General features: G+C 38.8%; 1 protein-coding gene across 1 annotated transcript in view; it reads right to left on the minus strand.

The window, feature by feature from the left end:
* Positions 1–3,976: 3,976 nt before the first annotated feature.
* The window catches only part of ranbp10 (RAN binding protein 10), a 42,851-nt gene continuing 22,009 nt past the window's right edge, over positions 3,977–24,818 (minus strand). Inside the window, exons 4-15 of the mRNA XM_086301694.1 lie at positions 17,599–17,766; positions 17,453–17,475; positions 15,058–15,242; positions 14,023–14,135; positions 13,731–13,839; positions 13,444–13,592; positions 13,145–13,355; positions 11,741–11,880; positions 11,438–11,586; positions 10,172–10,283; positions 8,186–8,327; positions 3,977–7,862 (exon numbers count right to left, since the gene is read on the minus strand). Of these exons, the coding sequence (XP_086157820.1) occupies positions 8,197–8,327; positions 10,172–10,283; positions 11,438–11,586; positions 11,741–11,880; positions 13,145–13,355; positions 13,444–13,592; positions 13,731–13,839; positions 14,023–14,135; positions 15,058–15,242; positions 17,453–17,475; positions 17,599–17,766 (1,490 nt within the window). The 3' untranslated portion in view covers positions 3,977–7,862; positions 8,186–8,196. The remainder of the gene's footprint in view (positions 7,863–8,185; positions 8,328–10,171; positions 10,284–11,437; positions 11,587–11,740; positions 11,881–13,144; positions 13,356–13,443; positions 13,593–13,730; positions 13,840–14,022; positions 14,136–15,057; positions 15,243–17,452; positions 17,476–17,598; positions 17,767–24,818) is intronic.

Here is a 24,818-nt window from a genome sequence, read left to right on the forward strand (position 1 = left end):
GAGCCGCACACGTGGGAGTGCTCTGATGAGGCATTTATTGTTTACTGCTTCTTTTTTAACCCCTCAGCATCCACTTTTTAGACCTCTTTATTTCCCCTTAGGCAGCTTCAAGGCTGGCAAAATCCCATTCACGGCACTCAGTACTCATTTCACTTTGTTTCTACTATTCATTACGTGTTGTTTCGTGCATCACTTTATACAGATTTCAAACAATTTTTTTTGCACATAAAACCTGCAGCGAAACAGATCAGTGGGGTTAGAAAGGTGAAGTGTACCAAAGCAAAATTTACACTTCTTTACATATTTCTATTCTGTTCTGCTGCAAGGACACTACTCTTTACAAGAGAGAACCAAATGCACCCACTCCTTAATCAGCCTTGACCTAACAGCTACTGAAATTTTTTTTATTTGTATTCAATTCTTGTAGATTTAAAAGCCTCAATGCACAATCATCTAAATCAACATGTGGTGAGAAGAGATGAAATACTGATAGAAAAAAGTTAAAAGTTTGGTTGGTTTTAAAGCTTAGTTGAATATTTTGAGACCCAACCCTGTTTCACTGGCTCTCCAGCTTCAGAGTACACAGACTGGCTCGTTACAAAAAAACATTTAGTCACGCTGGAACAACACATCAGGTGTGTTTCACCCCTCAGGAATCTAAGTGACATTTTTACTCCATATAATGATTATTTTGACCATATTGATGAGCATTAATGAGCACTACACTTACCTTTTTATATGTTGTTGTTTCTTTCTTTGTTTTTGGTGCTTTAAGCCAGCTATGACGCATACTGTAGGTAGTCTGGGTTAAAACGTATGCCTCTTGTGATTATGAAAAATATCTTCCACAGGAGAACATAAAATCAAACACCTTACCTGCAACTGTCTTTGTTTTCATTTAAAAGGGCTACTGCATGAACTGAGTAAAATATGTGCTGATCTGATTATGCATAAAGCATTCCCAGCCTTCTCCTGCCCTCTGCTGTTCAAAGACTGTAAAACAATGTGACCCAATTATAAAAAAAAATATCTGCAGACTGCTTGTACCACCACATATTTGCCATAAATGCTGGTTTGTATGATAGGAAACCAAGTAGTCATCCAGAGGGAACATATATTCAAGGTCTTTAATGTTTACTAGCTTAAAATGATGTTTTCCAAGTTTAAAATAGAAATCATGAGATCCTGTGAAATCCCTTCAATCATGAACCATATGGTAGCTGAAGGCAGAGGAACTCAGTATTGCCTTCTAAGAGTTTCTTTGAACCACTGGACCATCTTATCCTAGAGCTTCGGCACTTTATAGGGAATGACCAGAAGTTTATGAAATCCATCGTCTAACTCACATATTTTTACACATAAAGGAAAATGAGGTACAGTAGATATTACTGAGCCATAACTTTGAATAATGTCCAGGCTGAAGTTTTTCTCCAAACACAGGGGCTATTTCAAAGCAAAAAAGATTTCTCCATGCAATCAGAGATATTCTCCTTAAATACAGTGACATGGTGGAATATCTTGAATATTTACTGCTTATTTGGAACCACTTAATCTTTAATCATACATTTATATATATTATGGTACACAGAGAAGACGTTTTGGCAGTATTATGATATTCCCTCCACCTGTACTTTGGACCCAGTGCAGACACCACTGAGTCTACCTGCTCTATGCTCCCTTATAGTTGACATCAACTCTTTCCTGGAAGCAGGATTGGTGCCTTCCAACATTAAAAGTGCCTCAGTCACTCCCATCCTCAAGAAGCCAGGTCTGGACCCTGATGACCTTAAAAATTACTGACTGATCTCCAACCTTTGTTCTTTAGCAAAATCTTGGAAAGCAGCCACCCAACTCAATCAACATATGTCCAACCATAAGGTGGACATATGAACCATTTCAGTCTGGTTTCAGAACACACCACAGCACTGAGAGTTAGCCACAATGTGCCTCAAGGCCCTGTTCTTGGAACCCTTCTGATCCATTGATGATTCTTATGCTGACAACACACAACTTTATATCAGTACAAAACCCTCCACCTAGTTTCCTCCCCAATCACTTGTCAACTTTCTGCATTAAGTTAAAACATATAGGTCATCTAACCTACTCAAGATCAACAGTAATAAAACAGAGCTCTTGGCTGTGGCCCTCAGGGCCCTACTTTGAAAGACTGTTGCACCATCTCACCATCCCCAGAATTTCGCAACTTGGGTTTCGATCTAGACTCCACACTTTAATCCCAGGCTCAAATCTGTCACTAAAGCAGTGGTTTTTTTTTGCACTTAATGAACATCTCTTAATTTCGGTCATTGCTCACTGACTCCATAGCAGAGCCCCTCATCCATGCCTTTGTTACCACACAGCTGGATTACTGCAGTGGGGTCCTGTTTGGGATCCCCAGCAAAGCCCTGGACAGGCTCCAGTATGTCCACAACTCAGCTGCCAGGCTTCTAACACACTCTCTGGCAACATATCACCCCCACCCTCATAAATCTCCATTGGCTCCTGGTCAAGTCACACATCATTAACATCATCATCTGACTTATAAATCCCTCAATGCCCGGGCACCTCAGTACCTGTCCAACCTCCTTCACCTTTGGTTTCCTGAAAGGCGTTATACGAATCCAAGTCATTATAATGAGAGCCAAAGAATGTGAAAGGCTATAAATGACTTGATCAAAAAAACAAACTCCAGATGAGTCTAAACAAATTCATGGTAACATAGTTTGAAGAGTTTCATGAGAGGTGTTGTAGTCTGACTTGCACCCCATTTGAATGAATCCATCCTCTGCAGTGCTCTTCATTAAATATGGAAACCTAAAACCAAAGAAATGCATTTAGTGAGTTTTAGTGTAAAACACTGAGACTGAAAGTCAAGCATGGTGCGCGCTTTATGGTGTCCAACTGTGAGCAGAACCAGGAGAGGGCGATGTAGCTCTATGTAAAGATCACAGCATATATTCACATAATCAGGAAGATAATAAGCTGACCTTATCAGTGCAATGAAATAGATGAAGTCAAATTATCTACACCGGGAGATAAACAAGACTCTTACTCTTTGAGCTGTGCAATGGTCATTGCTTCAGAGCCTGAAGTAGCTGAAGCCGACACTGCTTAGAAGAGGTAGTTGCTCTAATCACAAGTCAAAGAGGCCAGACTGAAAAACAAAATGAAGACCCTGCAGTCACAGTGGCAGGTAGGCTGGCATTTAGAAATGCTCAGTTAGTATTAAGGAGCTCAAAATATGGCAAGAAAATATCCCCCATAGCATTACACCATCAGGCTGAAAACAGATGGGTACACACTTTTGTGTTTATGACCCCACCATCTCAATGTTAAACCTGAGACTCATCACAACATTTTTACCAATCTTCTGGCTTCAGTTTGGGTGAGACCATGAAAATTCTTCTGCTTCTGTAGCTCATCTGCTTAGCAGTCCACATGTTGTGAGTCCATAGATGCTTTTTAGCATACATTGTTTACAGCCATTAACAAGGCATGACTATGCCTACATGCCTAAATGCACTGAGGTCAGGCCTGGACTGATAATCTGGCGTACCGGGGATTTTCCCCCGTAGGCCGATGCACTTTTGGGCCAATGAGCCAGTCTGAAGAGCCCCTGACAGCAGTCCATTGGTTCATTTTCATGCTGACACTGGATTGCCCAATCAAATCTCTTAATACAACCAGCCCCTCTCCTACCTTTGCTGTAGGAAGACACAAAGAAGCCATTGGGTTGGTTGATTAAAGTGCTATAAAGTGCAGTTGAATAGGTTTAACTAATGAAGTATTTGGTGAGTTTATTATTTATAAGATAACAATAGTGAAATAAGCAGATGTGTCTAAATTTTTAGATTATACTCTACTAACATTAATGTTTTGTACAAGTGTTTACAGCTGTCATTGCCTCTCACTCACAAACGAACTCAAATCCTGAGAAAAAAAGAAATTACACCAAATAAAAACGGGACACCGATCATATGCTTATGGATGTATTTTAATAAAAATAATTCTGTCAAAATTAAACAGAAAACATTTCTTTTTTTTAACATAGTTCCAGTACATAGTTTTTTTTTGTAATTATCATTTTTCCTTTTTTTTTATATTGTTTTAAAGGTTTTACAAGTCATGCTAAGTAGAGGGTAACTCATTTCACATTTTTAAAACATTTTTATTTTTTTCCTAAAACTCAAAAGTGAAAATCTGAAACCAAAATCATGATAGAAGTCAACTGTGCACAGCTGCGGCGCCTAAATCAGTTTCTCCGGCCTCTCGGGAAGCCTCGGAGGCCTCGGGCTCGTTTCTACAACTGCTCGCATCTCCTTTCCTTCTAACGGTCACTGAGCATGTCAGTGGCTGGATAATGGGGATAATGGGGGAAAGCTGTGTGGTAACACCGCTGAGATGCAGCCCAAGTCCAAAAACAACAGGACAGCAGCAAGATTTTTTTTTCCCCCCCTACAGGTGTGTAACAGAGGTTTCTCTTTCAATAGTGTGTAACAGAAGTCCTGTACAGCTGCAGAGGCAGATGCTGTGGGTGTGTCTGTATGTGTAGTTATTAGAATAAATCCTACATTAGCAGAAGGTGTTTAGAAAAACAAAAACAAAACACCAGCTAAAAAGATATGACCACATAACCTAGACGGAAAATCTCTTATGAATAGAAATACACACTTCAGGGTGGATCAGCACGCCGCTCGCCAGGTCACGACAAAGCAGACAGAGACAACGTTTCGTCAGTCACACATTATCCGTCCACTTTGTAGAAAAGAAATCATTTCATATGTTTACAGAGGAAAACATGTTTATCATTAAAACCAAATAATGAAACACATGTGACTGGGGTGGTAGTTAAACTTAATGCTTCCGACACACGGGAAAAATGAAGTGAATAATGCTGCAGCGTGAGCCAACTTTACAGAGCTAACATTGTGAAAGTAATTAACGGGTTAGTTACTCAATTAATGTTTTATTCTATTGTGACTGGCTGCCATTTTTGTTGTGTAGAAACAGTATCAACCTGAGAAAGTTGAGTTGATGAAAACAAAAAGCTTTGAATCCACATGTTTAATAGTTCCTGTGAAATCCCTTCAAGATTTCCATTTTAGCTTTTCCAAATACTAAAGAACGGAAAAAATATCAGTGTTACCTCCAAATATATTCTAACTCAAGTGTGGCTCCTGTAAAATAAAAATGAAGCCAAAAAAGAGCCATTAAAGCATAAACGACTGAACTTCAACCAGGCCTGCTAACACGTTAGCTCATGTGTGTTACAGAAAGGAACACAGTGGCTTTTTGGTCTTTTTTGTTTTTGCAAACATTTAAGAAATATTTTAGAAATAACGTTTTGTACTATTCGGCTATGTGAGCTTAAAAGCAGCTGAGCCCGCTAGCAATGTAGCCAGGTAGCATGTGGTCTTGCTAAAACAAAGGCTAGTTACTGTACAGTGTGTTGAGGAGCAGCAAAATGATTGGCTGATTCAAAAGAATCAACCTCGTCAGCCACCAGTTAGTGAATTAGTTTGTGTTTTAGCTGCGTAGTTTCAAACAAAGTCCTTAGCAGACAAAATAAAGATGGCTTCTCTAACATGTAGGTGGTGAGGTACAGCTAGTTAGTAAAAAACTAGCTAAAGCACTAACCAAAACTTACTTGATGATATTAGTGAAGCCTAATAGGCCTTTTTCGTCCAAGCAGATATTTTAAGTTGTCATGAGAAAAGTTACTTTTGGACCAAGTTTTAATGATGGCTCAGTTCTATTACACATAAAAATGGAGCCTTGTCTGAGTGGTTTCATTTGTTTTCTTACAAATTATATCTGTGTTTATCTCATAATAACCCAGAGTCTCTGCTGTGGAAAAAGGTCTAAGGGTGCCGAAGCTGACATGAAAACTGTGAACTGACCGTGTAAAACTGAGTAATTTAAAGTCGTAATATCTTCTTAATTAATTTGAATATCAAGCCAAGTGAGAAGTGTCTGGAAGCGGTATTTTGTACTTCTGTTCGTACTGATCTGACTCATACCTGCCAGCATTTTGGTCTCGAACACCCAGAGATTTGTTGATGTCATGCACTGTATGACATCTACCACCGTCTACCTCGGATCATGGCTTGCTGCCCTACGAAACTTCTTACCCTAATGTTCTATTTCAATCTGCAGTGTTTGTACTACTGCACTAATATTGACTGCATTTACCTGTCACACACATCCTGGTTGTTATTCTTTAAGCGTGTTTTAAAGTGGTGCTCTCGTCTTTGTTGACGGGTAAAGCATTAAAGGAGCAACAGCTAACACAGGAATCCTGCCTCTGCAGGGAGCTGTTGCAAAGACACGCCTTGAATCTGTTTTGGCTGATAATATGTGTAGTATGTGGACTGCATGTAGATAGTAATTGAGAGACAGCTAAGAATACTCGGACAAAAAAAGCAAACTTATTATGCAGCTTTAAGTATGAGGGAAATATTGTAAAAACAGGACTGTTGGCAGGTATAACCTGACACCAAAACAGGAAGTAGCGGACCTGAGCACTGTCTTTACTTGCATGTAAATCTCATTGTGGCCAGCAGCTAGCCTGAAGGGTAAAATGACTGTTTTACCATCATGTTATTGTACATATTGAAAAGAACTCTGGGACTAATTTGTTTTACAAACCTAAAGGGCTCTGTGTAAGGCAAAAAGAGAGAAACTTTCCCAACAACCAGAACTGGTTTTCACAATCTTTAAAATCAAAACGAAAGATCACACAGTGCTCCCTAAAAAACTACACGTGTGTTCGGAAGATGGTTTTCCTTTTTTTCTGAAACAGTGTTTGCAACAGCACATGCACACAGCAGGTCAGGCTGTGGAGGATGGCGAAGGAAAAAAGGGCAGCAGTAATTAAATCTCAGGGGGAGTGCCCTGAATATACACACACACACACACACACACACACACACACACACACACACACAGACAGCACTTGTTAAGCTGAGTTTGATACTGACTTCCTCAATACTGGCATCAAGGTGGCCATTAAAATAGTGTAAGACTTGGTCCTGAAGGCGGATGTTTTCGGTGCAGCTCTTGCCGAGCTCTGCCACCTGCAACCACATCGCTGATTGGTCGACGTTGTGGTTGTTACGGTAAAATCAAGGCTCCAACACCTCCAATATTCCACTGTAGTCTCTTGTCATCACCCTCTCTCCCGGCAGCGTTCGCAGCTACAGAGGACCTTCAATTATGTTTTTTTTCTTTTACATGGGTAAAGTTTTAAGGAAGTCTCCTATTCTTTGGGTAAAAAATTGCTAGCTCGCACAGACATATTAGAGTATGACTTGGAAGCTTTGTCCAGTGAATTTTGATTTTCTTTGACTTTCTGGAATAATTTTCATGACGAGTTTGAACCCTTTTGTATTTCAAGATCCGCCGTGTCTAATTGAGAAAAAAAAAAGGCCTATAGGCGTCACGATGACTGTGGAAACCAGCTTTTGGGTATTGTGGTCTGTGATATGGTAAACAAGAACATCAATACTGACAGCAGGGAGAAGAAATCCACCCGTTAAAACAGAAGGGAAGAATCAGAAGGAGGTTTACAATTTCTTTGTTCCAGGATGAGCACAACAAACTGACACAAAAGAACTAAAAAACAAAAGAAAAAAAAGGCTAGATGAACAGAATAATAATTATCTTTAAATAGTGTCACACATTTATTTATTTTATAATACTAAATAAAAAGGAACCTTTCTTTTCTCTCTCTCTCCTCTGCCTCTCTTGCCTGTGCTGCTGGCTCGGTCTGATGGACAGCCAAATGCACCAACGCTCCTTCCTCCGTTGCCATGACAACTACCTGCTGGACATGTCTTCTCTCAGTGCTACTTAACAATAACCTGTGGGAGAGATGTGGGGTAATGAAATGAATGTAGCATGATTGATAGAAATACAGCGGGAGAGCATTTTATCCTTTTTTTCCCCCCCCATTTGAGGCATGTGTGCACATTAGCTGTAATTAAAGACAATAACAGATGGAGATGAAGGTTGTCCTCCATCCATACCTTTAAGACAAACATGCCAGTCACCATGCAAACCTTACTATGAGTCACATTCAGTGCCCCGTTTCAGACCTCAGATAATTACAGGATTTATAGGCTAAGCTTATTTACAATGTCCACCTCACATAAGGATGATTACTCCTAAATATGAATTTACACACCTGGACCTGGGCTAGTGCAAAAAGTTGTCTACTCTGGCGAAGGAGCAGGAACCAGACCGGACTCGGGCCATGAGCTGAACACACTCCGTGGCCTGACCGAGCGCTAGCATCAGCGGAGGCTGTTTAGGCAGATTTTGAGACTCTGATGAAGAAAAACACAAAGAATCACAAAGAAAGTAATCAAATATTCTTGCTCCTTTCTGCTTGGCTTGAGATAGTTTAGGTTTGCACTGATCATCTCATCTCATTTTTAACAGATATTACAGCTGTTTGTGAAAGGCAACATTTCTTACTGGTGGCAGAAAATGACAGCTCAATATTCATATTAATATGAACCTTTGTATGCCTTGGGGGAAAATCCAGTGAAAATATTAATAATGTCAGGATTGATTGATTTTTTATTTGTTTTTTAGTAAATTTGCTACCTATGGCTAAAAGCAAGGAAATAAAAAGCAGAATATGTGAACATAACAAAGTTATTATAGTTTACCCCTTTCAAGTTGGTTTTTATTTTTGGTTTTATTTCAGTTTGTTTCCAGAGTGAATTTTCTTGTTGTGGGTTAGTTTTTATTGTTTGTTTAGTTTAGTTTCTATTAGTTTCAGTGTTAGTTTTAGTTTTAAAGGAAAATCTGTACAGGTATTACAATAAAAACAGAACTTTCTGAAGGTGTTTCAGGGTATTTCTTCTATATTTTCATTTCATTTTAGTTCGTTTTCCAGGTTCAAAATATCATTTCAGTTAGTTTTATTTATTTATTTATTTATTTATTTTTTCAAAAGTCTAATTTCTATTTTTTAATTTAGTTAATTAAAATGTTTTTTTACACCTAGCTTTGAGCATAATAACCTTGGTACAAGCGATACACACTGTTCTAATACGTGAACATTAAGGGAATTAAGTGCTGACTTTCTTAACCACATGTCCTTTTGATTCACTGAATGCTTGTATAAATGCTGAGCTCTGTTAAAGATAGGAACCACCACACAATCTGGTTTGTTTACATTTAGCTCATTTAGCTAACATGCTAATGTTTTAGCATAATATCTTTTATAATTTTTAAAAACAACTTTCTTTAACCCTTTTCATTTATCTTTAATAAAAACAGTGCTCGCTTCCACTTTATGTGTATTCAAGATGTCAAGCAAACCCTGAAAATCTTGCCATACTGCAATCTGTCTATTGAAAGGTTTCTAGCCATAAACCTCTGTTCTTGGCTTTGAATGGTGTTTGATAACAATATTCTATAAAGACAAAGGACATTTTTTTTGGATTTCTATTCTTATATTCAACTGAAAATCCTTATTCTGTTGATCTTGTTGGAGTTGCATATGGAACTGCTGCAACAAAACAATGTCATCTAGCAAAAATCACTGTGTGTGTTGATTTAATTCTTGTAAAAAAGAAAAAAGAAAAAGACAAAAAGCAATCTTTGTAACATCAAATTAATTAGATGGCCACGAGACTTTATAATACCATCTGTTGCTGCTTTCCTTGATTTAGAGGTAAACATTTTTGGCTTTTAATCAAAGGCAAAACCAGAATGAAGGCATTCTCTTAAAAAGTTTGAGCACATACGGTACTGTGTAAAAGTCTTCTCCATCATGTAAATCAAACATTAAAAGTAATTCTGCAGGAGCTAAACATATTATTTGTTGAATAAAAGAAAACCTACTTTATAAAATGTATTAAATATAAAAACATTCTTGTATTTCTCCAAAGTAGGAAAGCTTAAAAGTGTACAGTTTAAAGCTTGTCAAATGTTAGAACTTGGAGGCATATTCGTACATTTTCAAGAGAGAATGAATAGTTTACTATGTTGTCGGGGCAATTTACTTAGGGGTCTAAATACCAGCACTGGCCCCTTCAGAGCTCTGATATTATCATCGTTAAGGTGAAGAAGACAGAAAGTCATATTTGTCTTTTCTTTGCACAGTTTTGTATGTATGAGCGGAACCCACAGAATATGTTTGTGCTTTGCTCTTTACCCAGTATGGCGCTGTTGAGGGCAGAGCAGAGTGACTCTCTCTGCGTAGGGTCTAACTGCTGGCCCACGGGGCAGTTCCAGGGATCTGAGTACGCTAGCAGGCTGAATGCATCCTACACAGAGACACAGCGAGAGACGCACACACACAAACACACACACAGATCCTTTGTGAATACAACACAGCTGAATCCCTGCAGTGCAGAACACTCTCCAGCTTTGGATTTCCTTAATAGCCCTAAAGCTACAAAGTATTCATTAACATTCTGGGCACCAGCTAACGAGACACAACTGTTTGGCCAATATAAATTATGAAGACAAGTCATAAGAGCTACTGTCCTGCGTTTACTCATTTCATAGTCTTTCCTGTCATGTCTTTATCCTATTATACCAACAGAAAACTACTATAACACTTAGAGTTAGACAAAAAGAGAACAGGCGCCTTAATCTATCCTAACCAGGCTCTTTTCATTTTTTGTTTCCAATATTCACCGGTCCACAAACACTAAAACATGGATAACCTAATGAGTGATCATAATATAAATAATACAAACAACTAATAATGCTATTCTAAGTATTCTTACTTTAATGAGGGTGATGACATGATAATGTTGCCTGCTGAGTATGCAAGTGGGTATTTAATGGTATATAGGCCTACATTTCTGCCCCCTGGTGGACAAAAATGAGAATGCCAAAACAGTGTCCCAGCACATCATTTCAATACATGCATAACCCTCTTTTGAAGTTTTAAAAAGAGGGGTATGTATGATAATATCAATACAAAATGATCAAATGATACTGGAAAAATGTTTGTTTTAAAACTCAAAAAAAAAAAAAAACCTGAAGAAGTTTCACATATCCAAAAAAATCCAGAGATAAATGGTTTACTCTGGTCTTTTTAATTAAATGTTTTTTATTTACTTTTTCACCATTTTTATTTGTGTTTCCTTAAATTCTTGTCAGTCACCTGTAAAACACTTTAAACTGTAAAGATGAAGTGCCCTGCAAATAAAGACTGATTTAGGATCTTCCTGTACATTGGAAACTACTGCTTGTCAGAAATAACTTTGACTTTATCTGTTTTACAACAGCACATTATAAATCATAAGTCCGTCCAATTTCTGCAGCGTGCACAGAATACTATAACCAGGACTTTAACTGGTGCCAGCAGAAACAAATCTCCTCAGCCCACTCCTTGCATCACATCTGTTTTTTGGCATTGTAGCTGTTTGTTGAGCTCGAGCCCATGTGCAGTGGAATGTGTGTGTACCTGTAACATTTTCTTGTGTGTGGTATTCTTGCCGTACTCCTGACACAGCTGTTCGTTGAGCGCCTGCAGCTCCCGTCCAAACTGGATCATCCTCTCTGTGGCTGCTTGGTTCCCACCACAAAGCTGTCTGCTGTGACTACAAACCTCATCTGGTGGAGAAACACACACAAACGCACTGTAAAAACATCCTAAAGAAAGGTGGATCAAGTCTAAAGCAAGAGGAAATATAAAGGCTAGAAGCAGTATAAAGACCAAGACATTTTCAGGAGTGTGACTGAGTGCACGTGTGTATTCTTCGTGTACCTGTGACTCCATTGCCAATGCTGTTGTCGTCTGGCTGAAGGATTTCTTCATGTTTGTATGTTCCGTTCATGATCCGCGCCGAGGAGCCCTCAACAACGCCGTTGGTGTAGTGCTCTGCTTCGATCTCCATCTCACTGTCACTGCTCACACACACACACACACACACACACACACACAGTGTAAAAGACAATATTAAGGAACATTTTAGGCCTGGGTAGTATCACAATAATGAACTATTTAGAAAACATGCAATCTTTACTAACACCCCCCCCCCCGTGCCAAACACCGCATTTGGAGCATCTGAACAAATATTCTGCACCCATTAACACCTTTATTAGCTTATGTTATCTATCTCTTATATTTATGCCTAAAATTAAATAATGAAGGGAAACATCCCCTGCCATCACTGAACGAACAACTGTCAGCAAACATAATACAACCTGCATCACCTCAATGTTTTGGTTTAACCTTGGGTTTGGGTTGGTTCACTTCTTATCATTGCCATTTTTAATCCAGCTGCACACCTAACCCGCTTCAGATTAGGTTACATTCAAGAACAACAACTCTAAACAAGTGCATACTGACCAGTTAATCTCTAGAAAATAACATCACCATTCCAAGATGATCCCCCAGACAATGTTATGCACATAGTCTATACTTTCTAGAGATTTTCTAATGTCTGTGTTTCTCTGATGAACATTAATAAGAAATATAGATTCTTAGCCATTTTTCCTCCTCCTGGCTGCAAGCGATTTAATTTTCCTGCAAGCGCTGCAGTCATCAAACAGGGCGGCTAAGCCTTTTACTTGTTGACCTTATATAACATTTGCAAGTAAGCTTACCTAATGGTTTGAATTATGCTTTTATATTTGTTCTGTACTTGCTCTCAGACCGTTTAAAGGGTTGTAGCTGAAAGAATAAGACTGATAGTGCTTTACAAGCCACTGTTCATTTAAATAGCACATTAAGTTTTTTAAGGTGTAATGACAGCCTTAACAAGCAAGCTGTTGGGTGCCCCAGCAACAAGTTAATTTAATGGAATACACAGCTGTAATTACAGTCCAATCTTCCTGTTTCCTAATGACAGAGCCGTGATACTGATGAGGCTATAAACGCACATTCTTGCCTCCTTCCTTTCTTGGATTTAAATGTGCTTAAATTAATATCATGTTTTTCAAGTCAAAGCACTTAAAGTGTTTGACTTTGACTTGCATGTAAGTAGACTTGCAGCTAGATTTGGTATCCCTGAATTATCGAGTTGATAACCACTTAGCTGGATTCCAAAAGTTAGGGTAAGTGAAATGAGATGAGGGAAAGATATCCTAGGCATGCTCAACTTGCACCACAGTACAGACTCCAGGTCTACACGTATCAGCTGTAAAACAAGCTGTCAGGGCTTCTCACCTGGTTTCCTGGGTGCTGTTGGCACTGTGCGGCTGGCTCTTGGTGGAATCGGAGGAATTGGACTCAGAGTAGTTGATGGATGAAGGGGAGGAGGAGGAGGAGGAAGAGGCAGAGGAGGATGCGCTGGGGTATTTGATGCTGCCGCTGCTGCTGTGGCTCTTTGACTTGTTCGGGGGAGTCACCCCGTTACTACAGGTGGGGCTGTCTGAACCTGGTAGTGAGTAAAGTAGGAGAGGAAACAAAGACCTATAAATAAACTTAAAGGTAGAGGGAAAGCCAGTCCTGTTTGTGTGATGTACCTCCGGTGTGCAGGTGTGTGTTGCTGGCTCCGTGGTGGGGGCTGAGGCACGGTGAGCCGGGGTAACTGTCCTGGGACTTTGGGGAGCGAATCGTCAAGCAGCGAACCTCACTGTCTGTACCGTTCACCATCTCCACAAACTGGCGACACCTAGAGGCCAGTTTAATCAGTGTTACTGGTATTCACCGGACAATAAGCCATTTAAATATCAAGCAGATTTTACGTCCATAATAGCTGTGGCGGCAAATTCATGCTTGCCTTTGAACCCACCCTATACAGCAGACTTACTTCAACATGAATAGTAGATTGGGGTTGCGTTCTAACAGACCGGGATAAAGCTGCTGAGTTGCTTCTATGGCCTCACCAACCCGCCCTGCCAGCACTAGCTTCTGTATTCCTATTAGATGAAAAGCAGAATGGTTTTTACAATATACTCAACATCTGGAGAATTCAAGCTTTCAAAACAAACATTTGAAAGAGGCCAATACATCAACAGAGACAAGTAACACCCCACACCCTCTAATATAATAGAGAAAAATCTAATGATTCCCTTTGAGCACACACTGCTGTGTGCACTCACTCTGTCTGTTCTTTATAGATGTCTGGTCCTCTTGTATCATGGTCTCTGTAGCTCTGGCAAAGGCTGTTGCAGTGGCACAGTACCCATGGTGCACCAAGTAGCTGGAAACCATACTAGGAAAAAACAAGGTATATAATACAAAATAAAAAAAATCTTCCTTCTGATTCCTCCTCACTAACTTTAAGATTTTTATATCACATTTATCTTTCTCTGAAAATATCAAATTAGAAATATTTCATCTGTACGACGTTTACACCAAGAAAGGCAATGTGAATATGGACAGAATGGTTTAGGTGTCTTTAGAACTTTGTGACTGTGGCATACAGCTTGAAAACATCTGTCCAGAGTCAAGATAAATATTTATACACACATGTAGTATTTTCACTGTTTCATACAGGTTTAGAAATATAATGAAACCGCCGGCCAGCATTGCTTTTAACAAATATCAATAAAACAGGGGGAAAAAGTGTTTTAGAGATTGTTTCTCTAGTGGGATTTTTTTTTGCAGAAGAAGGAGAATGTACGTAGGATGACATGCCAAAGAAATATTCAGTGATATCAGTGTGGCTCCGTGGTGTGTATTTAACAGTTTTAGAATAACAGTGGAGCTCTATGGTTAAAGAAATAAGATATGCACACACAAAACTTAGTGGGCTGATTCGTTATTCATTGTCAGAATAAGAAACATTTTATTTTGTTTTCAAGAAGAAAACATCTTTCTGGGTACTTCCTGTTAAATATGAACTCAGCTGAGGGGAAATATTACATGATATCATTAAAAGTGCTAATGGCTCCAGAGAGACGAGCTCTCTTGAAAGGAAATATTACAATATGTTTTTATCCACTGGTCCTCCTCCACTGTAGATATGCTACTGGTATTTTTCCAATATTTTTTCTACCACCATCCTGCACAACATTGCTGCTGTCATTTTTATGGCTTTGAGATAAAGTATTATGGTGTGTGTGTGTGTGTGTGTGTGTGTGTGTGTGTGTGTGTGTGTGTGTGTGTGTGAAGGTGTTGGAGCTGAATCTTACTTCTGTAGGACGGCCTGCCACTCCCCCAGCCGCTCGCCTATGGGAAAGCGAGCGATCATGCCGTGGATCTTGGCCCGCCATTCGCTCATGTAGTCCTCAATGTCGAAGACAAATGGCTGCTGGCCAAAGTTGGCGTCTACGATCTCACCGGGGGTCTGAAGCCCCACAGTGGGGTACAGGTTGGGCTGGTAGAAACGTAAAATAGTAAACAGAACTGATTTGGCACTAAGCCACAATAATATTTACATATTATTAAAAAAAAATGAATACATTACAGCGCTGCATCAAACGCTTCAAAAAACAAAGCCTGAAGGGGAATTTATCATATTTTCCCCTATTTTATAGCATATCTACACTTATACAGTTGTTGGTGATCATACTAACAGTGATGATTTCCAACAATCGGGTCAGAGTACCACCACAAATTTAAAAGGTTTGGGATGCTGTGCAACAAAATTCAATGATTTGCAAATCTCATACACCCATATTTTATTCACAATAGAAAATAGAAAACATATAAAATGTTTAAAGGCAGACGTTTCATTATTTAAAAAAAAAACAAAAAAAACCTAACTAATTTTGAATTTGATGGCAGCAACATGTTATAAAAAAGTTGGGATGGGACAACAAAGGGTAGTAGTACTTTATTTTTAGTAGTACTAAAAATAAAAAGCTCCAAATAATTTGATTAATTGGCAAGAAGTCAGTAACACGACTGGGTATAAAATGAGCATCAAAACTGTTTGAACAAATTATGGAACATTTTCAGAATAATATTCCTCAATGTAAAATTCCAAAGACTGACAATATATCAAAAAATTGAGGAAATCTGGTGAAATCTTTGTGCGCAAGGGGCAGTGTTGAAACTCTATAGTGGCCTGTCTTTAGTTCAAAAACTTAACACGTTTGGTGAATTGCGTCTTGATGCATTCTCAATTATCCAGGAAAGTAAAGTTGATTCTGTTCATCTGGACGTAGCGTTTTGTGGGAGAAACGTTTCGTCACTCATCCAAGTGACGTCTTCAGTCTCAGCTGACTGCAGGTTTCCTCAATCTTATAAACAGTACATTTGCATAATGACTGAAACCAGCCCACTGAAGGAACAATGCGCTGGGAGGTTGTTTATAAGACTGGGGAAACCTGCAGTCAGCTGAGACTGAAGACGTCACTTGGATGAGTGACGAAACGTTTCTCCCACAAAACGCTACGTCCAGATGAACAGAATCAACTTTTTGGTGACATTTGGTGAATAAAAAAAAATCAACACAGAAGATCCAGCACCTTGAATGCTACATCAGACAAGATTGGGACAATATTCCTCCTCAGTTTTCAGACTGTTGCTAAAAGAAGAAGGGATGCCACGCAGTGGAACATGGCCATGTCAAACTTTTTGAGAGGTGTTGCTACCATCTAATTCAAAATGGTGCATTTTGTCAATTTAAACATTTCACATGTTTTAAGTGTTGTGTTGTGAATAAAATATGGGTTTATATGATTTTCAATTTACTGCATTTCATATTTATTTGCATTTTACACTGCGTCCCATCTGTTTTGGAATTGGGTGTATACCCACCAACTCTGTGATGTGTGATGAGCTGTTCATGGCAGTTAAATTGTGACAGGATAGAAACACTGATGGTGTCTCTCTTAGGCGGAGCTTTAATGCTAACTAGCTGCACACGTCTGTATTTTAGTGGCTGTAAACAATCGAAATAGTTCTTACATGAAACTGCTCAAAACAAAGTCTGTGGACTTTTGATGTAACTTGGTCACAGTTTTTGAAAAGACATATTAATGCAGAGTTCCCCAAATGTATTTTTGTGCATTAAAGACCACAAAGTGCAAATTTGTTTTACAAAATTAAAAACTTGCTAACTGAGTAACCCACACCAAAACGATCTACATGGGTAAAAATACATAAACTTGATTTTGGGTTGTCCCAAAATCAAATGTCATCAAAAGCACTTTTGTTATGGAATACCTCGGGTTCCATAATAGACAAGAGTCACTGGACAAACAGCTGTTTGTTGGTTTTTGCAAAAGACAAAAAAACAACCCACTAACAGGATATGAAACTAACATCAGCACTCAGATGAAGGCTGCTTGGGTTAGATCCTGTTTGGTTTCTGCATGTACAGCTACTTTGAACTGTGGAGACTGTAGTCTAGTTTAAACCAATCTTTCCTTTTTGAAACATTCCAGTCATATCAGCCACTGGATCCAAAAACACAGAAAGGGTTTCTGACCCCAAATGGCAAAATAAACTGCAATTAGATGGGCAGCTGCACAGTTGATATCACTTACACGAAACAAAAATTATTAAAATTGGGCTTATTAATAAAAGGAAAGTGCTGAAGGGTTATGATGGGAAAACATGGCTATAATGAATACTTACGGGGAGGTCTGTGAAGGCAACACCTAAAGGACAGAAAGACAAATCCAGTTAGAGTTAAGAACGTACACACACATTGGTTCCAGTTGATGCTAAATGACATTCTATCAATTAATTTAAAATAAAAGGATCTTAACATGTACACCAACCTAAACTGATGCCATTTTTGGTGTAAAAGCAAGTGTTGTTAATGAGGTTGACGCAGCAGCCAATTACATCACCCGTGGTGAATGTCGGCCCGTATGGTTGGCCGGTCCCGGAGGAGCAGAAGGAGTGTCCGTCATCTCCATGGTAACCGTATGAGTGCTTGTCCCATCCTAAAATAGGACAAGGATTAAGATTAGTTCTTGCATCTCATACTTGAACCATGTGAAAAACGTGTCAGTAATCAAAACCTCGGTGACAAACACACAGTCTTACTGCTGCACGCATAAATTGGGAGCAGCTCAGTATGAAAAGTATAAGCAGCTGGGGTGAAGTGGCTTGCTTGAGGTCACTGCTAACAGGAAGGAAGACAGTTACTCATTGACTTCAGCAACTCAAATTTTCCCATCTGACTGCCGCTGCCTACAAGGCGGCTCATAAAAACTGACACTTTCTGAGTCTGCAGGCCGTCCTCCCGGATGGCCAGCAGGAGGACTTTGTCTGTGTAAAGAAACTGGTGAGTCACTGCCAACAGGAACAGCAGCACAGGAGGCTGCACCAGAAGACTAAAGGGCACCAGGGGAAGAGAGGAAGATCTCATGATGTACTAATTACATAAACCAATTTCTTGTTCCTGCTGGTAGTGATGCATGTGTATACAACAAAGGTGAGTCACTGGTAGCTTATTAAGGCAAATGAGTAAGAACTTAGCATACAGTGCAATAAATTCTATATTTGTTGATATTTTTCAAGTTTTTACAGATCTGGAATTTCTACAGATAAGCAGAGTGTTAAATTCCAGGCTGATAACGGTGCTTAAAACAACAGCCAAAGCTGAAACCGATGTTATCTTTATTTTTAAAGATTTTTTTTTTTTATCCTTTGTATCAAGTCAACAAAGTCTGAAAATTTAACACAACAGATATGTATCTGCCTTTGTTATCGGTAAATACCATCTTATACGCTGATATCAGTCAATAAGGCTAATATCAGCCATTACTGATATTTGACCCATGTATCAGTGCATCCCAAGAAATTTCCTAATAACATGCTAAGAAACTTACAAAGAAAAGCCATCTACTTGAGTCCTAGGGATGGGGGAGACAGTCAATACAGCTTGTTGTGGTATGAAAACACAGGCATGACTGATCCCTAATCCCTCTTATACACTCTTGTTTTACCATTGTGAAATAATGTTTCCAGTGAAATAAAATACCAGTTGGTCACATTCCAATTAACTGATTCATTTGGACTTGAGAGCCCTTCGGATTAAGCAATATGTTCTTGTGACACAGCATCAACAGTTATAGCTATGTCCACAAGCTTCAAACTACATTTATAAACATTTAGCATCTTAGGCTTCTGAATTAGAAACCTAACATTTGCTAATTAGTAGTGCATTTACAGTTGAGGCTAATGTAACCACACTAAAAATAATAGTGCCAAATAACAGAATGAAAAAGACAATCCTGAATCAAATATTAAGTACAAGATGGTTTCAACTAAAATTGACTAGCAGTTGCTGACATACATTGTTATGGACCACAAAAAGACACATCTTATGCCTTCTAGGCTCATCGTGGGATCACTTGGGAGGATCCAGTACCCCAGGCATGCAACCAAATGTTTTAGTGTGTCTACAGCTGACCTCATAGACTTCTGTAAGTCTATATTCCACAGTTTTTCGGAATATTCAAGAAGAAACACTAAAAAGTATATGTGAAGGACACTTTACAGAAACCTTTATTAAAAACTATTATTACTATTACACATGTAATAGTTTTTAAATTGCAATTGCAATGGATTTTTCTAGGGAGTCCACTTTTTTGTGTCTTTCCACATCATTTATTTCATCAGTAATGTCCAGACAGTTACTCCCACTTTGCTCAAGTCTGCCTCTTCTGTTGCAACCTCAGCTCTTGTGTGTAGCCAAATATAGCACCACAGGGTTCTTGGGTATTTCATAACCTATTATCAATGTTAACGCTACCCATATGTCATCTGTTTATTTTGTAATTGTCAAACATTCACTTTTCTCAAAACAGCCTCCAGCGTGACAGTTGTATAGATGAATATCTACAACTAGTATTAAAGCACCTGTGTTATGACTTGCATCTTTCTAAGACACTCCATTTAGTTCCTGTCTTGCTACAGCTGCCCTGTTCAAAAATACTCTTTCCCATTTGTCTCTAACACACCGTGGATCCCACTTTACCAGCAAAGTTCTTGCAGTTAAAATAACTTAATGCAAGTTTTTCATGATAAAACTACAATTTGAGTCTGATTACAGTCTTAAAATTCTCCTAAAAAAGCAGCTTTTTGCTTAAATCAATCAGACATGTTTTAAGAAATGATGGGTATTCCCTATAGGAAATTGCCCAAGAAAACCTGAAGATTTCATACAGTGGTTTGTTCTACTTCATTCACAACCAGGATAATAGAAAGAGAAGTGGCACAGCCCAGTCCACAATTCAGAATGAAGACGTTGGAGATCAGCACTTCTATTTTGAAAGATAAACATAAAAACAGATGCTTCACAGATGTGGTATGAAGGTAGTAACTACGGTTGTATGACTTTATTTATTAGAAGATTGCTTTGATGAGTTTCCCCTTTTGAGGGAAATTTTTAAGAGTGCAATTGATCCTACCATGGATGATGTTGTCAATGCACATCAGTTATCAGCTGTACTAACTATTCAATAAGAATTATTAGATGATAAACTTGCACTAGTTCAGTGGTTCCCAAACTTTTTTGCGTGGTCCCCCTTTGTTTTACAAGAAAAATGTTCGCCTTCCCCCTCAAACATTTAGTAAACAATTAAGCAAATACAAGTAACCTGCAATAAATTACAGGTAGTAATAAAATAAACTACTAACTCTTTTACGCTACGTCCACACCTACACGGGTATTTTTGAAAACACAGCTGTTTCTGTTACTGTCCCTCCATTTAGAAAGGCAGAGGCATCACGGTGTAATTATTTTACCTGCAGTTGTTTTTTTCCCTGTGTAATAATATTCAACATTGCTATCAATACATTTTTCACAAAATGCCTCTCTGTGCAAAATGGGTTCAAAAACATAAACAACTGTGGGATACTGTTTGTCCGTGATTTGAACCAAGGGAACAAATCGTGGCAGGAACGACCTGATGTTATTTGTATCTGCTGTAACTAGAGCTGGGCGATATGAGATTTTTTCATATCACGATATGTTTTTTTCATTTCAGGCGATAACGATATCTATCACGATATAAGCCAAATAACTATATTTGTAAGATTTAAATGTGCCGTTGCTCACAAGTAAAATGTGAAATAATCAGCAGCTTGTTTTTATTTAAATATTTATTTCCCATAATAAGTTCAACAGGGTAGATGTACTTAAGGAACATGAGACTTTTTCAGATAAATAAAGGCAAATATTACAAACTACACAAAAGGCAGCCGCTAAAGCGTTTAAGTTTCAAAATAGAACAAACGAAACAGACTACTAAATTGTCAATTCCACTTAGAAACAAAATATTAATTCTAAAAATAAATCTTAGTTTGTTTTACAGAAGAACAGACAAAATTGACTAACTTTTGTCAATATCAAATAAACTGAGAACTAAAAGGAAATTCTCAATCTCTCCTTGTTGTATAGCTTAGCTTTTCAAACAGTTTTAACAGTTACTTTAGTCTGACAAAAGCCGAATGACGAATTAGCGCTTCCAGTCAGAGACTGAGGCTACGTCCACGCGTACACGGGTATTTTTGAAAACTGAGATTTTCCATTTTCGTTTTAAAAAATAATCCCATCCACACATAAAGGCAGAAATGAAGGAAAACGCTGCTATGAACATGCCAAAGCAGCAGGTGGCGCTAGATTCCTAACCGTGCAGAAATGTTGGCCAATCAGAAGTCTAGAAGCCTCGGTGGGAAAAAGTAAACAAAGCTGGGGCATAGAAGCAGAACCGAGTCGTATGTGTGGAGGGACAGTAACTGTGTGTATATGTAAGCATTTAAACACTGCAGAGAGTAGAATTAACAGTAACAGTATTGTAGAAATTCATTTCACCGAAACAATAACGTGGCGCAGTGTGACGCATGCACCAGTTTATTGTATTTCCAGACTTGCTTTCGGCACAATTTACAGTGCACGCTACTCTGTTTTTTGTCAGACTTGAAATAGCCGAAATACCTTCACACTACGGAACTTCTATGGCTCTTCCGTTCGACAATCTCTCCGGCGTTGGAACCATCATCTGTTTTCTCTTCGGTCACGCTCGGTTGATTTTTCTAGTCGGCACACTCATTTCCTCCATTACGCGCTGGCTCCATTACCCGCTGGCTGCTCCCAAACAAACACACGTGCGGCTTGGCACTTGTGCTGTACGTAACAAGTGACGCTGCGGCTGTGATTGGTTCGGCTCTGTGCTACTTAATTTGGATTGACTGACCTTTTTTTTTTTTTTTTTTTTTTAAGAGGACAAGAGCGGCGAAGTCTATCGCGATAGTTTAATTTCTCTATCGAGTAAAAGTTATATCGCGATACATATCGTTATCGTTCTATCGCCCAGCTCTAGCTGTAACTTTACTGTATAAAGAGCTAACATCTCCAAAATGACAGGAGTAATTAGTCATTACAACAAGTGTGTGTGAACTAAAAATCAAGAATGTGGGATACTGTTTGTCCGTGATGTGCAGAGCCCAGCGCGTGCTCCCCACGAAGGGAAACACAATTCTGCAGGGGAGACCTACCTCGGCACTTGTGCAGGTGAAGCCAAAGGGAAGATATGCTTCACCATATTTTCTAGTCTTTGGCTTCGAATGAAGTTGGTTTGGAAACATATTCAGCGATGCTTCATCTCCTGCTTTGCGTTTGAGTGGGCGCCTCGTGCTAGCAGTGTCCAAGCGTTTTTGTTTTCCCCTTTTCATACCACGCCCCCCCGCAATGGCTCTGCACCCCCCCTAGGGGGAGGGCCCCACAATTTGGGAAGCTCTGCACTAGTTAACCCAGTGTGCTACCGGACAACTTGCTGAAAATGTGCTTCAGTACATTCCTATTAAAAATGTTCTTGTTTTTATGTTTTACGTGTTGTTTGGAATCATTACACAAGTAAACACCAATAAAATAAAGTGGTACAGTATAACTGACAAAAGTGGGACCAGCAAAGCCAATAATCCAAGGCAATAACAACCCGTATGACCCTTCAAAATAAAGGTATAAGCTTTACACACAGCTTGGCACAGTATGGAGTGCTACAGACTGCAAGATGCAACCACCATAAAGTACAGTTTAACCTAAATAATTCTATACCGCTCTTTGAGAGGATGTAAAACGACCATATAGGATGACATGTCTGTATTATCCTGCCTGTCTAAGACAAATAAAATGATACTAGTATCGATCTGTTATTAATTCCTGTATCTCTTCCAAAGCTAAAATGCAGTCTCATACTGTCTGAGTGAGAAAGTTACATAGATCTTCGCCTCTTTGCCCGAGTGAATTCATATCAGCTGTCTGGTTAATTGCACAGATTTGATCTAAAGTTATATGGAAGTATTCTTCTATAGCACAAGGGAAATCGGTAAACTTCACAAAATCAGACCTTGACTTTAACTCAATGAAACCTTAAGTTTTGCATGAATGGCTCACCGTGAACTGAGCACCCTGAAAGTGACCTGAACTGGACTGTGTTCAGCTTCAGCTCTGTTGTGTTTCTCCTCACTTGCAGCTTACATGTTGTTGCCAAAAAGCAAAGCAGGGTTAGGAAAAGTAGGTCATGGGTGAGCCGAGATATTAGATGCGTACTTGTATGTGCACATGTGTATCTGTGAGCATGTCATAAAGTACTAGGCTCAGCTGGACATGCATCTTTGTATCTGTATCCTGTGCATTGGGGCATTTCTTTCAACTTACACAACACATATTGTCCTCTGTCCCTCCATGTGTTTTTTGTGCATAAGTGTATATACGTGTGTGTGTGTGTGTGTGTGTGTGTGTGTGCGCGGTGAGGTATTAGATTAATCTGCTGACAGGGATATTGCCTCTAAAGCCAGGCTCGCTGCTCCAACATGCTAATGAAATGGGCAGGCCTCCACAGCAGGATCAGGCACAGAGGTCAGCAGTGGAGAACATTGTACTATCACAGGACGCACAAACACATACACAAGGACAGTACTTTATTACATTTTTGATGTATAACCATAAAAAAAAGGGATGCTGTGTAAGATGTAAATAAAAAGAATGCAGTAAATTGCAGATCTCATAAACCTATAACACATCTGAAAAATTAAACAGAGATATGTTATTATTTCATGAAAAAATTAGGTTGTTTTGAAAATGACGGCAGCAACATGAATGCCATGTTTTCTGATTAAATAGAAAAATGACCATCCAACTTGTTACCAGCACTAAGGTCAAAACTTATATCTGACTGTGACGAAATGCATTACTGACTATGGAATTGGCAGCTTGCACATGTGGAAAGACATTAATGCTGAAAGATATATACAGGTTTTAAAGAAACATGCGCTCCCATCTAAAAATGTGTCTTTTTTAGGAAAGGTATTTCATAATTCAGCAAGACCATGCTAAGCCACATACTGGATTCATAGTAGAAGAGTCCAGGTGAAAAATTGGCTTGTTTATAGTCCATATCTTCAGTCCAGCAGCTGATCCTCAGTTAATGTGTACGGACTGTTGTTAAAAGGAGAGGGGATGCTACCCAGTGGAAAACAAAGCCCCGTCCTAAGTTTTTAAGGATGTGTTGGTATCATTAAACATTTGATATAATTTTTTTAACACGCAAGTTTAATCTTCTATCATGCATATTACTGTATTCTGTGTTTATTAACATTTTACACAGTGCCCCAGTTTTTTTACTTACTCGAGTAAAATCTGAACTCACCTTTCACAAAATTTATTTCAAATCCAATAATTTTATAAAAATTTATATTTTACATCAAAACAGGAAAATAATATGATTTATGTGTAGTTCCAGATCCCATAAAAAATGAACATCCACAGTTGTGATGTAAAGAAAACCACAGAACCACATGACCCAAGGTAGCTCCTGCCGGCAGTGAGGACACAAGTAATACCTACACAACACTGATTTTACTTTCATTTCTGAGCAGTTAAGAATTTTTTTTTTAAAAAAAGAAGAAACCAATTGACAAACATATATTTATTAACTTTCTTGGGCTTTTCCTCTGGCCCTGGTTAAAATTTCTCTCCTCTGAA

The sequence above is a fragment of the Aulonocara sp. 'chitande type north' Nkhata Bay genome, linkage group LG7, assembly GCF_057382095.1.
Source record: "Aulonocara sp. 'chitande type north' Nkhata Bay isolate Kocher_YH1m ecotype deep benthic linkage group LG7, A_spYH_male_GT1.1, whole genome shotgun sequence".
Taxonomy (NCBI): domain Eukaryota; kingdom Metazoa; phylum Chordata; class Actinopteri; order Cichliformes; family Cichlidae; genus Aulonocara; species Aulonocara sp. 'chitande type north' Nkhata Bay.